Genomic DNA, 17533 nt, shown 5'->3' with positions numbered 1-17533 from the left:
CTCCCAAGAAGCAGAATAACGGTGACTTTGACTATTGTCTCATGGAGACCACGTGAAAAGCCCTCGGGCAAAGTGGGCTGGTTGAGAGAAAGATCGCATTACCTGCAACTTGATTGATACCTGCGATCCTGTGAAGAAGTATAAAGGCGGGTCTGAGGGGAGGACCCTCAGATGCACCTCAGATGCACCCAGCAGACGCACCCAGGAGACACGAGATCGATTCCCGTGGGAGCGGGACGCCATTTTGAAGGAAGCCACGTATGCTAGATTCCGACTTTGAATCTGTGGCTAAAACCAACGAAAGACTGCTTTTAAAATAACAACGGGGAAGTCTGCTCCCCTGATTCCAAGGATTTGCTCTGCCAAGACGACAGGCAAGTGTGCATCTTTTCTAAATTATAAAGGAAAAAGCCTGCAAACTTCTGAGTGACTCTTAAGACTTCCGTTGGACTCAGTATTACCCCCTAGACAACTGTAGAGCTTATTTCTGATTGATTATGGTTACACCGGTGTTTTAGATTGAGTTTTGACGATCTGAATGTTTTGTATTAACCATACGTTTGTGCCCTTGTTGAATAAAACGTTTGAAAATAGTAGCATCCGACTTAGCTGATCCATCTATATCTGCTGGTAAGTTACCTGGTTACGGGGTTTTCGTAACAAGAGTAAATCAAAAATCTGAGGTGCAAAAGGGACTTGGGTGTTCTCACACAGGTTTCCCTAAGGATTCATTTGTAGGTTGAGTCAATGGTGAAGACATACACATTGTTAGCATTCATTTCAAGAGGACTAGAATATAAAATGTAACGTTGAGGATGTACTGGTGAACTCTCACTTGGAGAATTGTCAGCAGGCCCCTTATTTAAGAAAGGATGTGTTGATATCAGAGAGGGTTCCAAAGGAGGTTTATGAAAATGATTCCAGGATTAAAAGGGTTATCACAAAGAGCATTTGTTGGCTCTGGGCCTCGAGTCACTGGAATTCAGAAGAATGAGGGGGAATCTCATTGAAACATAGTGAATGTTGAAAGGCCTTGACAGAGTGAATGCAGTGAGGATGTTTTCTATGGTGGAGGAATCTAAGACCTGAGGACACAGCCTCAGAATGGAAGGACATCTATTTAGAATAGAGTAGAGGAGGAATTTCTTTAGCCAGAGAGTGGTGAACCTGTGGAATTCATTGCCACAGGCAGCTGTGAATGCCAAGTTAAAGGGTATATTTGAAGCAGAGGTTGATAGATTCTTGAATAGTCAGAGCATGAAAGGATAATGGGGAGAACGCAGGAGATTGAGGCTGAGAGGGAAATGGATCAACTATGATGAAATGACAGAGAAGGCCTGATTGATCAAATAGCCTAATATTCCTCCTATATCTTATGGTCTTATGCCAGATCCTTTCTTGTTGCCTGACAGTGGGAGGGGATTTTAAACAATTTAACAATCAAGGTCAGCAAAAGTAGTCTGATGGTTTCAGTTGGACAATTAACAGATATCTGCTCTTCATCTCATTCTCGATGAATTGCTTATTTATTATTTAGGTTTTTTTTGTTTTTTGTATTTGCATAGTTTGTCGTCTTTTGCACATTGTTTGTCCATCTTGTTGTGAGTGATCTTTCATCAATTCTATTGTGCTTCTTTGTATTTACTGTGGATGCCCAGAAGAAAATTAATCTTGGTGTTGTATATGGTGACATAATACATTTTGATTCCCCCCCATGAGTGTCAGGGTGACCAGAATTACATACAGTGAATGTTATTAGGATATTAAACGAATTAACTCCAGTGAAGAACAAGGCAAGCAGTATATAAACCCAATGTAAAATTAACTGAAAATTTGTCTATAAAGGGATAAGTTACTCCTAGCAAAATTTCAGAACTCCAGCTTATGGGAAAATAGTCATAAATTAACGTTTTCAAAAAAATACGCTCTCCTATTATTATTATTTCAATTATCGAAGTATTATGGAAGAATGCAAAATTCTTTGTAGTTTTGCATGAGGGCATCCGTTCAAAAATCAAATGTTACATCACCAAATTAAATATAAGCGTTAAATTCTTTGGTGGTAGCGTAGTCACACATCAATTCACATTTGATGTAATCAATAGAATAATCAGAACCAGACCTAACAAAAGGCTGGGAGGAGGGTTTTGGCAACAAGTAAGTTGAGAGAGGAGCATGTCAGACATTGTACATAGTAACAGGAGTTCCAGTTCATAATTCCACAGAGATTGAAACAAAATCTGTTACTGTGGTTATTTAATTATATTGAAAATAAACCACAGGCCATAGCAATTAGGTTGTGTACAACGTACCTGATTTATCAAAAAAGATTTTAAAAAATCGATGGATTTCATTTGCACCTCTTTACAGTTTTAACCTGTTTCCCCATGAAAGGAGATACCGCCTTTGGAAACAATTCAGGAGGAAGTCACTAGGCTGATTTGTGAATCGACAGGCTTGTCCTAATAGGAACAACTAAAAAGAGATCAGTATTTTTTGGAGTTTAGAAGAATGAAGAGTGAGCCTATTGGAAGAGACAGGATCTTCAAAGGGCAAAACAGAGTAGACATTCTAAAAATTTCTACAACTGGGAGAGTTTTCAATGAAAAAATACTGTTACAAATAAGTGTGCATCATTTAAAACTGAGGCAAGCAGGAATTTCTTGTTAGTGTGAAAAATCTTTGAAATTTTCCACCCAGAGGGTTTAAGTACCCCTCAAGTACTTAAAGAGTTAGTAAACTTTTTGAAAGTTCAAGTAAAGTGAGGGCTATATGAAACCCACTGCCAGGGGTGGTGTTGAATATGGAGGTGTTGAGACTTGGGGCAGATCAGCCATTATTGCATTAAATGTAGGACAGTTTTGAGGTGCCAGTGGCTTACACCTCATTTTCTTAAGTTTGTTTAAAAATGAAAGCAGAATAGTTGAGTCACTCTGCTACATTGCTAAAATTAAAATAGAATCATAGTAACAAGATCCAACTTTTTAGCCATTACAGAGCTTCAAGCTTCCACTTTGATGAATTTTGAACTGCTAATAAATATTTTAAAGAACTATAAATAAAAACCAACATCTTGCACAGTTCAATACAGGTTATAAATTCAAATAATCACTTTTCGGATCTCAACTAAATGCTAGTCAGCTCTGAAATCACAGTCAAACAGAAAAAATACTAAAATGCAATGATATTGATACATAAATACGAATAAACTAATTAATTTTACTTACAAATCTTTATTGCATTGCCTCTTGTGTTTCTGTATGCCTTTTATAAAATGGTCAAGTGAGGTCAAACTAATATTCTGATCAAGTTTAACAAGTTCTGCTTTTGAACTCTATTCCTATTATTCCATTCTGTATACTTTTTAAAATACCGTGCAGATACCCTGCACCTGATTTGGCGACAGAATTTCTGATTTTCTTACAAACATGGAACATTGAACAATATAGGTCTTTTGGTCCAAAATGCTATGCCAACTTTTTAATCTACTCAAGATCAATCTACCCCTTCCCACCCAAAATGCACGCTATTTTTCTTTAATTCATATGCCATTCTAAGAGTCTCTTAAATGAACTCTAATGTATCTACATCTACCACCACCCCAGGCAGTGGGTTCCATACACTTACTTGTCTGTATACAAAAAAAACCTACTTTGCAGCTCTTGAACTTATTCCCGACTTGAAGGCCAACACACCAAAGACTTTAACCACCTTATCAGCTTGCATGGTAAACTCTGGATTTGGACCCCAAGATCCCTCTGTTCCTCCACAATGCTAAGAATTCTGCCATTAGCCTTGTACTCTTTCTTCAAATTCCATCTTCCCAGATTAAACACTATCTGACATTCCTTATCCCAGCTCTGCATCCTATCAATGTCCCATTTTAACCTACAACAGCTTTCTACACTATCTACAAATCCACCAACCTTCATGTCAGCTGCAAACTTACTAACCCACCCTTCCATTTCCTCATCCAAGTCATCGATAAAAATCACAAAGAGCAAGAATCCCAGAAAAGATGCTGTAGAACACCACTAATCACTGACCTTTAGGCAGAATAACCTCCATCTACTACCTTCTGTGGGCAAGCCATTCTGAATCCATGCACCCAAGTTTCCCTGGATCCCGGGTCTCCAGACTTTCTGAAAGCGCCTGCCACGGGGAACCATGTTAAACACCTTACTATGATCCATATACACCACATCCACCACTCTACCTTCAACAATTTGTTTTGCCACTTCCCCGAAAAAGCCAATCAGGCTCATATGGCACAACCTACCCTTCACAAAGCCATGTTAAGAACCCTAATCTCAGGCTATGCTTCTCCAAGTGCTTGCAAATCCTGTCTTAATACTTTTCAACAGTCTGACCACCACTGATACAAGACTCACAGGCCTATAATTCCCAGGATTGTCCCCATTACTTTTCTTGAACTAAGAAATGACACGTCATCTTCCAAACTTCTGGTACTACTTCTCTTGCTAGTGAGGATGCAAAGTTCATTGCCAAAGATTCAGCAATCTCTTCCCTCGCCTCCCATACCTGGGGTATATTCTATCTGATCCCAGGGACTTATCTATCCAAATGTTTTTCAACATGACCGTAAATCTACCTGAACAAGTCAATTTGGTTTCCCTTTCTGTAAATAATATATATGGAGTACAAATTAGACTGATTTTTTAAATTACCTTCAATGATTGTCTTTTTGTCACATAGTTCTCAGAGTGCAACAACTTCTCATAGTCATTAAATACCTGGGAAGAAAAAAATTAATCTGAACAAAATCAGAAATTTGGTTATTTTAGAAAAGTTCTTTAAACATGCAAAGGGATCAAAGGGAAGTTTAAGTCAAGAACCAAACTAGTTTTATTTACCAAATCATAGTTCTGTTCTAAAAATTGTCCACAAGTGACTTTATGTCTGGTAAGCAAGTCCTATAAAAGATACAGAATTTAAATTTATTCAAGAAATACAATTAGTATCTCGAAGCATAAAACTACATAGTAAGTTAATGATCTTTAATTGAAAATCTTCTAAAAATAAAGCTTCAGGATCTGAGTGAAATATCTGTTTTTAAAATACACAAAAGATTAAACACTTGCACAGAAAAGATATTTAACTGCTATGGCAGTGAAAGATATATACACACAGAACCAGAGGTGAAATCTCACCGGCATTTGTCATTTTGAACTTAGATTAGAGAACAGTTAAGCTACCGTCCAAGTTGCTCAAATATCATAAAAATGAAACTAATCTGCAAACCTCTCTGTGGCATCGGTCGCTAAAACTAATAAAACCGACACTAGGGATATACTTCACCTTTCAGACTTCAGCCACCCACATGAAAAGCTCTTTATAAAATACTTCACGATGTTCCAAGACAGAAGATCAGAGATGTACTAAACAGATGTACTTTCTTGAAAAGAAATGCAGAATATCACATTTCCTCTCTGGTTTACATTACTGCAGCAATTAGATTAATTTCAACAGTACTACATGGCACACGAAGAAAAATGAGGATCTACTACACTGAGTAGTGATGCCAATGACAATACTGTGGAAAGCATCAATGATATTAGTTATAATTAGATATCTTGATTCAAGCATGTGAATGAAGATTTTTTTAAAGAGCTTATTTACCTTAAAAGTTGCAAAGGCATCTGAAGCAATGTCAAATGTTGACATCTCTACATATCTGAAGAAATCTCTGAAATGTTCCGAATAAAGGATTATTTTGGCAAGTGGTTCATGCCTGATGCATTCTCTCAGCATGATTCCACAATTCAAGGCAACCTCTGGTGTTTCATACCTGAATGAAAGAAAATATACATTGGGGAACAAGTACTGATAAAGGATCATCATCTGCATAGACCAGATTCTTTTAAAAACATTAAAGTTTCATTCACAAACAGTGCCCAATTATCATATTTTTATTGTCTGGCTTTCTTTGGAGACCATTTACAATAAATTAAGTTCATCAAATAAACAATTTATGTTAATACTCTTTATGATCTGATAGGGAAATGAGGAGGAAAAAAATATTTTGTTTCTAAAGTTTATCCACAGATCCTGAGGTAAAATGCCCAGAAAAGTTATTATGCATTTGAGTTTTCCCCAATATGCTTTCTCCCACTATCTGCCAGGATATTCATAGAATTTAAAGTTAGTTGTGTGTTAACTATTATGACTAAAGAAATTAGTCCTCCAGTGGCTTTTATTCCTATTCATCTTCCACATTCTCCCATGGAAAACCGACTGTTCTGCTTTCTTTTCTAAACAAAAGATCCATTACTCTGGGTGCTCCCTTCAGATTCAATTAAATTTTCTGTACATTTCACAGACTGTTTTATTTGCAAAATATGTAATACTGCAAAATTCCAAGTTGGTATCTTACTTATACCAAACCTGCAGGTGAAGCACCAGAGCCATGAAACACATACTAATTGCAGAATAAGTCAGAAAATGAAATGAAATAGTTGAAATGCATAAAAATGCTTCATTTTCAATAATATAGGGGGCAGAGGATTTTCTACTTTTATATAGAAGTCTTGGTTGGACCATGCCTAGATGACTGAAAATACTTCCAAAATTATGGGAAGGAAATACAGTCCTTAGCAGAAATGTAATTTAGATTCACTAGTAACCTACAAAGTACCCAGGACATCTTCAGGGAGTGGTGTCTTAGAAAAGCAGTGTCCATTAAGGAGCTCCAGCACCCCAGGGCATGCCCTTTTCTCACTGTTACCATCAGATAGGAGGTACAGAAGCCTGAAGGCACACTCTCAGCGACTTAGGAGCAGCTTCTTCCCCCTCTGACATCCGATTCTGAAATGGACATTGAACCCTTGGACACTACCTTACTTTTTAAAAAAAACAGTATTTCTGTTTTTTTGCACTTTTTAAAATCTATTCAAGGTACATATACCGTAATTGATTTATTTATTTTATTTTTTTTTAAAAAATTCTCTCTTCTATATAATGTATTGCATTGAACTGCTGCTGCTAGGTTAAAAAATTTAATGTCACATGCCGATGATATTAAACCTGATTCTGATGTTCAAAACTTTACTGCTCTATATGGCTAGCTCCACAACTCTAAAACATCATGCATACAGCATTGTCAGCCATCATCACTGTAATTTCATTCTTCAAGTATCCAGTCCCTATTTTGTTTCATCTTTCACTTCTCATCCATGAAACTTCTTGGCTTGTTCTTTAAGGAATTTTTTGATGTCCTATCACCTCCACCAGCTTGATAATATCACAACTGCTGCACCAAGCTGATATCTAATAGCAATAAAGTTTAGGTTGTGTTACGAAAACCCCGTAACCAGGTAACTTACCAGCAGATATAGATGGATCAGCTGAGTCGGATGCTACTATTTTCAAACGTTTTATTCAACAAGGGCACAAACGTATGGTTAATACAAAACATTCAGATCGTCAAAACTCAATCTAAAACACCGGTGTAACCATAATCAATCAGAAATAAGCTCTACAGTTGTCTAGGGGGTAATACTGAGTCCAACGGAAGTATAAAGAGTCACTCAGAAGTTTGCAGGCTTTTTCCTTTCTGGGAACCCGCTGGGGTTTTTACGTTGTAGAGAGAAAGAGATGATTTAGAAAAGATGCACACTTGCCCGTCGTCTTGGCAGAGCAAATCCTTGGAATCAGGGGAGCAGACTTCCCCGTTGTTATTTAAAAGCAGTCTTTCGTTGGTTTTAGCCACAGATTCAAATTCGGAATCTAACGCACGTGGCTTCCTTCAAAATGGCGTCCCGCTCCCACGGGAATCGATCTCGTGTCTCCTGGGTGCGTCTACTGGGTGCGTCTGAGGGTCCTCCCCTCAGACCCACCTTTATACTTCTTCACGGGATCGCAGGTGTCAATCAAGTTGCAGGTAATGCGATCTCTCTCTCAACCAGCCCACTTTGCCCGAGGGCTTTTCACGTGGTCTCCATGAGACAATAGTCAATGTCACCTTCATTCTGCTTCTTGGGAGAACATGGTCTCTCTCTCTTTTTGGGTCAGTTGACCCCCCCTTAACTAGAGTTCTTGCGATTTTCACAAAGGAGGGGGCCAACGGCATAACAGTTGTCACTAAGGAGACATCCAGGTTCATTTCATGGACTTCCCCTGCATGTCTCCTCTCCCACCCACCCAACCCAGCAACTAGAAGAATTAGTTGCTATACTAAACTCTAGGACTTTAATAATTAACAACTTTAATTCATCCGATTTTCTTGGACATGCAATATGGTCAATTAACAGTTGGAGATCGAACTCTTCCCCATCATAATGCTAATAAATACTATGATATAAAAAAGAAAATAAAAACTTGAACTATAAATATTATTTTATTAGATGTGAGAGGCAATTGTTTAGATAGGCACACTAATGCGAGAAGAATGGAAGCATATGAACATTGTGCAGGCAGAGGAATTTAGTTCAGAATCAGAATTAATATTACCGGCATATGTCATGAAATTTGTTAATTTAACACAGCAGTAAAATGCAATACATGATAACCCAGTGAAAATAAATAAATCATTACAGTAAATATATACATTATGTTAAATAATTAAATATAAAATAGTGCAAAAACAGCAATAATCTTTAAAAATTGAGGTGGTGTTCATGAGTTCTATGTTCATTTAGGAATCATTTGTCAGAGGAGAAGAAGCTGATCATGAATCGCTGAGTGTGTGCCTTCAGGCTTCTGCATCTCCTTCCTGACAGTAACAATGTCCTGGGTGATAGGGGTTCTTAATAATGGATGCCACCTTTCTGCTGCACCGTTCCTTGAAGCTTTGATATGACAGAGGCTGGTACCCAAGATGGAGCTGAATTTTGCAACTTTCTGCAGTTTCTTTCAATCCTGTGCAATTGTCACTCCCAACCCCATACCAGACAGTGATACAGCCTATCAGAATGCTCTCCAAGGTACATCTGTAGAAGTTTGAGAGTTTTAGGTGACAACCAAATCTCCTCAAATGGCTAATGAAATTTAGCCACGGTCTTGCTTTCTTTATAGCTGCATTGATATGTTAGGACCAGGTTTTATCCTCAGAGATTTTGACACCCAGGAACTTGAAATTGTTCACTCTCTCCACTTCTGATCCCTTAATGAGGACTGGTGTGTGTTCCCTTGTGGATTTTCTGAAGTCTACAATCAGGTCTTTGGTCTTACTGATGCTGAATGCAAGGTTGTTGCTGCAACACCACTCAACTAGCTCCAGCCCCTGTACGCCCTGTCACCTCCAGCTAAGATTCTACCAACAATGGTAGTATCATCAACAAATTTATAGATGGTATTTGAGCTATACCTAGTCACACAGTAATGGGTATAGAGAGAGTAAAGCAGTAGGCTAAGCACACATCCTTGAGGTGTGCCAGTGTTGACAGTCAACAAGGAGGTATTATTACCAATCTGCACAGATTGTGGTCTTCCGGTTAGGAAGTTGAGGATCCAATTGCAGAGAGAGATACAGAGACCCAGGGTCTGCAGTCTTGTCAATCAGGACTGTGAGAATAATGCTGAGCAATAATCAATGAACAACATCCTGACATAGGTGTTTACATTGTCCAGATAATCTAAGGCCGTGTGAAGAGTCATTGAGATTGCAACTGCCATAGACCTACTGTGGCAAAAGGCAAACTGCAGAGTGTCCAGGTCCTTGCTGAGGCAGGAGTTGATTCTAACCATGATTAACCTCTCAGAACATTTCATCACTGTAGATGTGAGTGACAGCCCTTAAGGCAGCTCACACTACTCTTCTTGGGCACTGGTGGAAACGTCCTTTCGTAGCACTAAGAAGTTGAACATTACTTTGAGTACACTCGCCAGTTGGTGGGCACAAGTTTTCAAAGCCTTACCTGGTACTCCATCAGAGCCTGCCACCTTGCAAGGGTTCACCCTCCTGGAAGACAGCCTGACATTGGCCTCTGTTTATAATTGGCCATTTGATTACTTATTTAATTGGTTGGGCACAACATTGTGGGCCAAAAGGCCTGTTCCTGTGCTATACTGACTTACGTTCTTACATTTTAATTTAATTTAATTACATTTACATTATCCTGATTAATGTTACATAAAATGTTAACTTAATTTAGTTCTCCTGGTACTGGAATTCAAACACCTTACCATTCAAACAGATAAATGCCTGCCTGTGCTTTTAAAAAGTCATCCACTCCAGTTGCTATTGCTGTGTCAGGGATCTGGGGCAAATCACATTCTTACTACTGCCGTACTCAGATCCTGGTGCTGGCGCTCCTGTATCAGACAATTGCCATTGCCCATGCTTAGTGTGGAGAAGCTGCCTGTGGGGGTTAATTTTGAGTGGGTTGGCAGCAGTGGAGCTTTAACTGGGCCTCTGAGTTGGACCCTGATTAACAAGGTAATAAGCTCAACCACAGAAATCTCTGCAGTTGGAGAGAACTGAGCAGCCAAACACAGTGAAGCAGCTTTTAATCACATCCAACAGCAAGTGATAGGACAGACCAAATATCTGAGTGAGCTTTCAACACGTGAAGCAAGTGGTAGCAGTACAATTCATCATGAGGAAAGACTTACATTTTCAGTAACTTGCAGTGAAATTAACTAGCAGATTCAAACCTTCTCTACATAGATTCAACATAGCACTCCAAAAAACTAGACTACACATTAGTCCAAATCAGTGACCTTCAATAACACCAAATGCTCTTTTTTTCTGCAAACTAGTACATCCCAATTAAAGGTTACAAGTTTCTTGGCACAAAAACAAATTGCTGGTTGAACTCAGCAGGTCCAGCAGTATCTGAGGAGGCAAAGGGGTAGTAGCCATTCTAGATCAAGACCCTGCAACAGGACCAGGAGTGCAAAGCAGATAGCTAGTATAAAAGAGGCAAGAAGAAGGGAGGTCTAAGATGGTGCCAGCGAACAATGTGACCAATGGTGACGTCCTGCAGAAGTTTGAGTAACTACTTCCTTTACTTCTACTTCTTCCAAATACGATTCTATTACTAAGCTGCGTGTAACTGAAACCTGCGGTTTACATTTTGGTGGTGTGTTTTTGGGTTGCTTGAGTGATCTGGTGCTTTGCTGTCTCCAAGAGGGTTCAGTGAGGTTGGGAGTGGAGTGTGCAGCCTGGAGGCCTGGAAGCAAGGTGCAAGCCCATGATCAGTTTCATTACCTCTCTCCAATGGGCGTCAAGCAAGGTTGAAGTTGACAAAGATGAGAGTGGAGGTTGGACAGATGTCCTGCGTCATCTACCTGTGTTTAACTAGGCTTCCTTACCCTCTCATTAGTGGCTGTCAGAGGAATGTGCAGAAGTCTTTGGCTCCACCTTGCAAGGATGATAAGCAAGATTTGTGACCATGGACTCATTTTGGGGGACTCTTGAGCATCACATTACAGGTGTTTCCAGATTCTGGTTACTTTTTTTGTTGTTGTTTTTGAGCAGTTTGATTAGGGTGATCAGTGAGGATTGGGACACTTTTGCAAAGACTGGCTCTGATGCTTGCAGTCAGCTAGCAGTGCAGCACTGAACTGAACTATCCAGTTTAAGATGGCGCTACTGAAGGTGGACAACTTACTAGCTGTTCCCAAAGCAAGAAATACAACTAAATGCTTATTAACAAACCCTTTTCTCTGTAGAAAAATAATTATGGCAAATAACCGTTGCAAACAATGAAGAGGCATGCGAAGGCGAGGCTGAGTCAAGGCTGAAGCGTGGTGCAAGACAGTCATAGAGTGGTCCGAGGCATGGTTGAGATAGAGTTGAGCCTTGCGAAGCAGAGAGAAGTCGGAGTGGAGGAGATTTGGAGCCTGTCTATCTAAACTGAGAGCGAGATTTGATTGATCTAAGCACCAGGCCAATTTGGAAAGGTCGAGTACAGGGCAGCGGGGTCCAGGCCCGGAGCATATTGAAGCAACAGTGCCTGGGTCTTAAGAGTGAGGAATGACCCAATGTTTGGACAATTTAAATGCTGGGTCAGATGAATTGAAAAGAGGGTACCAGGACCAGAGGTGAGGGTTGGGCCAGTTCTGCTCACTGCTCTGTGGTGTTTTCTCTACTCTACACTGCACTGCGGCTAAGGCTGAAGGCCTGCTCCAGGTTCCGTGACGTTTACTCCGCTACGCTCTAAACTGAGGATAAGGCTGTGGGCCTGCTCCAGGCTTCATGTCTGAGGACTCACTTTTGTTCTAAATATTATTTGCTCACTTTAATTGTTTGCACGATTTGTTTTCTTTCCCCTCTGCACATTGGGTGTTTGTTGCTTTCTTTAAAAATGGGTTCTTTTGGGTTTCTTGTATTGTGGTTGCCTGTAAGGAGACAAATTTCAAGGTTGTATAATGCATACTTTGATGACAAATGTACTTTGTACTTTATGGAATATTGGACACCTGGTATGATGTTTGATAATCTATGTGTTGTTCATTTACTTCTTGCCATTTGCACACTTTGTTCTTTTTTTGTGCTTTTGTGTTTGATGTTTTCTGTGACAGATTCCAAGGTGTTCCGTTGTTTCATGGCTGCCTGCGGGAAGATGAATCTCATAGATGTATTCAGTATACATACTTTAATAATAAATGTACTTGAAATCTTTGAGGTGGTGTGGGCTGACATTTGATAGATGGTACCAAGTGAGGAGAGCGATGATGAGCAGATGAAGCTTGGTACAGAAGAGGAAATGAGTGCGCTGGGAGACAGCAGTTGATAGGTTAAAGGTAGTGACAGATAAAGAAACAAGAAAAAAAGGAACTGAGGAATCAAATGGGGGTAGTGGAGAAAGAGCTTTAAACATACCACAGGCTTGGAAATCAATTTATTTTGTTCATTTTAAACACTCAGTCTTATTTTTGTTAATAAAGTTTATATATATCAAAGTAAATCATCTTGTGAAACTGATGGATAATACATACCCCTTCAAAAGCATAAACAAAATATGCTCATGAGAACATATATATTCCACTGTAGGAGTGCGCATACCAATCTGCCTCCGCAAAATGTTGTTGAAAATTTGGGTGACATCCTTCTTCCCCTATTTTATGAAATACATAATAACCAAGTCAAACACTGACCACCAGGAGATGGGTATTTTGAAAATAATTGCAACAATATGAAACTGTATTAATTAAAATCAATAAACACAAGATTTTAGAGCCAATCTTTAAAACCACTTACAAACTCAAAATAAAAAATGTAGTTAGCTGATTGGATAGCTTAAAATTGTGGCCTGTACCTTCTAATAAAAAGCTGGTTCTCCATATTGAACTGCTATACTTATCTTTGTATGTGTGTTCAGGATCCTACAGAAGCATACTCAAACCAAATGCGTGGCTGAACATCACTGTTAGACCACAGTGCTCAACTGCTGGACTAGTCCAGCCTTGAAGCATAGATTTCAAAGGTTTCCCAATAAATCAGCTGGGAAGTCTCCCCACTGAAACTACAGCAGGTTAGATATGGCACAGGAAAAGTGAGACCATTCATCCCAACACTGAGTACAGACAAAGAAGAAAAGCCAGTTCAAGATAAGTTGCTTTTTATAATGAAATCCCTGATAATCCATGATTCTGAAATCCCAATGCTTTGGCAGCTGCATCACTGGACCCTGACCCTCATGCTCCCTCCCACAAACCAGGGCCACTGTTCGTTCCTTCTGAAGAACAATGACCCTGGTTGCAGTGTTCCTGTAAAACTCAATTGGTTCCGATTCCTACATCCTTGTTAAAGTTACTGGGGCCTTCTTCCCTGTCCTCCCTCAAAACCTACTGGAAGATATGTTATTCCACTGCTGAGCACTTTCTATTCCACTTCCAAGAGCCTTAAATAGATGCACTCAATATTAGCAAATGGAAAAGTTCTCAAATTATTTAAATTGCATCTAATTTCAGTGCTTTATAAAACTTTCTGATGCTACATGAAATATTTTACCTTTCCTAAATGTAATTTCATTCTAAGGTTCCCAACTTGGTGCAGTTTACAATGATGATTCCAGACAGAATGGTTTCTTGTTAATCTGTCCAGAATCTCCTATTGCAAGCTGGAAGTAAAGCCAAGTTGGTATTACAGCACGCTCTAAACAAAGTACAAGTCTGGAGGTCTGGAGTGGTTTGTCTATAAGTCCAAAAAAAGTACTTCTAAACAATCCAAAAACAGCTCTTCCGACCAATCACATTTTCATTTATATTCTATTGTGAGGATATGAACGTGTGACAAGTCAAGATGCTTAAATCCTGTAGTCAAGGAGGTAGTTAGTATAGTGAAATGTGTGAAAATGATAATACAAATATAGAATTGCAAACAGAATTTATCTGGAGCTGAGGACTATCAATGTTACATAGGCATGTTACATACACATTCAGACCAAACAGATGCAAAAAACCATTGCTCTTAAACCTAGCCCTTATGGTTAAAATTTTGACCACAGATTACTGCAGAAGTCCAAATGTTTATAAACTTTTCTTTCTACTTCAATGCATAATGCATAAAGGGAAATTGCCTTTACACTGCCTTAAAAAGGAAACACAAAAGCATTTTGAGAGAGTATCTTCCTCACATCTGCATTATAGTTGTACTTTGAGCAAGAGGGACGTAGTTACTGCCACCTGAAATACTTCTTTTACATGATAGCTGTCACAAATACATCCTCTCCAGGATTTCTTACCTCAAAGTCAATCAGTTGCAAGTGTGCAATTAATGATATCAGCAATCCACTATTATATAGCTCCTGTGCCAGCTGTGCAACTGTTTCAGTCTGAGGCTCCTTGTCATTGGTACCACACAGTGTCTCTTTCATGGTTAACAGGCATTTCGACACTTCCTCAGAGGCCTTGGGTCAAAGGAAAAACATAAGTAAATTTGTTTCCAGGTTTCAGCTGCGGAAAAGAGTAAGATTAAAAATATTTAGATAGATATCAATTTTTGTTGAAGACAAGATCAAAATTAAATTTGGAGAGATCTCTCTCTGGAGTTGCACAAGTCACAATATGTACAGTTTTAAGATTAAATTTCTATAACAAAACATTAACATTTCTATAAAAATGTTAGCAATAAGCATCACTTTTAAATGCATAATACCATTATTTACACCATACTGTCAAACTTGCCCTGAGTAGTGTAAAAATGTCAACGTTGCTTTTTGTTTTATGCAAATACTCTCTTCATAGAACTGGAAAAATAATTCTGCTTTCAATAGAAAGCATTCCATTTAGATGCATAATGCTTGGTATGGCAAATACTCTGCACATTACTGCAAGAAACTGCAGAGTTGTGGACACAGCTCAGCACATCTCAGAAACCAGACTACCTTCTGGATGCTGTCTATACTTCTCACTGCCTTGATAATGCAGCCAGTATAATTAAAAGCCCCAAGCACCCAAGAGATATTTTCTTCTCCCTTCACCCAATGAGCAGAAGATAAAATATCCTGAAAGCATGAAAGCATGTACCATGAGGCTCAAGGACAGCTTGCTACAGATTCACTGTAAATTCAGACTCCATCTTATTATCAGACTCCACCTTGTATGACAAGATGAACTCGACCTCACAATTTACCTTATTAGGAACTTGTACTTTATTGTTTACCTGCACTGTCTCTGTAGCTTTTAATCTTTGTTCTGCATTGTTATTGTTTTACCTTGTTCTATGTCAATTCTTGTGTAATGATCAGTATGCAAGACCAGCTTTCCACCGTACCTTGGTACATGTCAATAATGAATCAATATTAAAGTAATTCTCAATTCTTAGAAAGCTGTGTTTCCAATGGAACTGACAGTCAATACTGTTCAAAGCCTCATCTGGTATCACAGATAAAGGATAGTCTATGCTATTAGGTAAATAGCATGGTTACCCCCTCCCCCAGAGAAGTTTCAGTTTATAAACATTGAGGAAATCAAATACAAACACTGTCACACTATTTTATTGTCACATAATCTATCTACATGGATGGGATCAACAGTAGGTTAAAACTATTCTATGACAAAAAAAAACTTTGTTTCACCAAATAATACAGAAAAATACTAAAATAGAACTATTCAGGAATACAGAGGCAAAACTCACAGGAACCATAAGCAAACAGTTCACAGGATCAAATCTGAAATGTGTAGATTTGGAAAGTGATGCTCAACAACTATAGACCACTTCTTGCAGCTGTCATAGTTATATTTTCTTTATGAATGATTTCTTCTCTTTATGTACATCCTGTGCAACACACAACTATCAACATCAAAAATGATCTTCAAAAAGAATTTAGTCCATTGAATAATTTGGTCACCTCACGATGTTGTGATAGTTAACTGATTAATCCCATGCCACTCAGTTAACCTCTCCCCAGATGGGAGGAGCTCACATACTGTACAAGCAAGGTTATCACTAAAGTTTAGATGAACAGCCAGCAATGATGCTGGCATGCTCATGGTGTCTACACTCTCACTCAACATTGAACACAGCACACTAATTCATGCTCATTGCATCTATAACTCCACTTAAGTTACTTCAACTCAATTGCTGCATCAACTTACCAATAAAAATAGTTCTAATTAAAAGCACAAACTGTGCTTATGTTGACTGACACAATGCTGCATTAACTCATCTCAACCTACCACAGTTATTCTCTAACAATTTTTATTCAGCTTGATGGATGCACAACATTTAATTGCAGGGTCACCAAATGAATCACTGTTGAAGAGTTCCTAATAGTGATGTGTATCATTGTCTTCACATGGTCATCCTTACAGGGATATGGGCTGAACACAGGGAATTGGGCCAAGTTGGGTGGGCACCATAGTTAGCATGGACTCATTGGGTTGAAAAGGCCTGCATCCCTGTTGTATTGCTCCATGACTCTACAAGATCAAGTGCTCTAGGAGTAAATCACATCACATAGCCCTCCCTTTTCACCATTTTCCTCCATAAATACACACTTCCACTTCCTCTAATTCCATCAGATGGCTCCACTAATGGCATTGTACCATGGCAATTATGTTACTGGACTGGCATCCACAGTTCTAAACCATTGATCAAGAGACTAATTCAGATTTCACTATTGTAACTGCATAATTTAAATTCCAGTAATGAAATAAGTCCAGAATTTGAGGCTGTCCCAGCAATATTAACTATGAAACTGTCGGATTGTCATTAAAGCAAAATAAAATACAGATTCTGGAATTCTGAAACTAAAAACAGAGAATGGTGAAAGTACTGAGGATGAGGCAACATCTGTATAGCACAAGGATTTCCCAACTTTTTTTATGCCATTAACTGAGGGGTCCATGGACCCCAGGTTAGGAACATGTGGTGTAGAGAGAAAGACCTTTCATCAGAACTTAGAATTTTAATTTACATTGTAAGGGGTGGGAAGAACAAAGGGAGTAAATGCTAAGACTGGGAATATGGTGGAATAAAAAGTCTACTGCAATCTACATGAAGACTTTTGACAAGGTACAACAAGGGATTCTGGTCCAAAAGTTTTAAATCCCATGAGTTTAAGGCAACTTGGCAATTGTAACCAAAATTGGTTTGGAAACAGAAGGTAGGGAAAGTATGCTT

At 38.8% G+C, this 17533-nt stretch overlaps 1 protein-coding gene across 1 annotated transcript in view; it reads right to left on the bottom strand.

Annotated features, from left to right (window-relative positions):
* LOC140727936 (calcium-binding protein 39-like) overlaps nt 1–17533 on the bottom strand; it is a 77918-nt gene that overhangs the window by 11513 nt on the left and 48872 nt on the right. Inside the window, exons 3-7 of the mRNA XM_073045929.1 lie at nt 14652–14816; nt 12904–13022; nt 5641–5809; nt 4875–4934; nt 4689–4754 (exon numbers count right to left, since the gene is read on the bottom strand). Of these exons, the coding sequence (XP_072902030.1) occupies nt 4689–4754; nt 4875–4934; nt 5641–5809; nt 12904–13022; nt 14652–14816 (579 nt within the window). The remainder of the gene's footprint in view (nt 1–4688; nt 4755–4874; nt 4935–5640; nt 5810–12903; nt 13023–14651; nt 14817–17533) is intronic.

Source organism: Hemitrygon akajei, chromosome 5 (assembly GCF_048418815.1).
Source record: "Hemitrygon akajei chromosome 5, sHemAka1.3, whole genome shotgun sequence".
NCBI classification, from domain to species: Eukaryota; Metazoa; Chordata; class Chondrichthyes; order Myliobatiformes; family Dasyatidae; genus Hemitrygon; species Hemitrygon akajei.
Note: the sequence above shows the minus strand (reverse complement) of the source record. Positions and strands in the feature narration are given on the sequence as shown.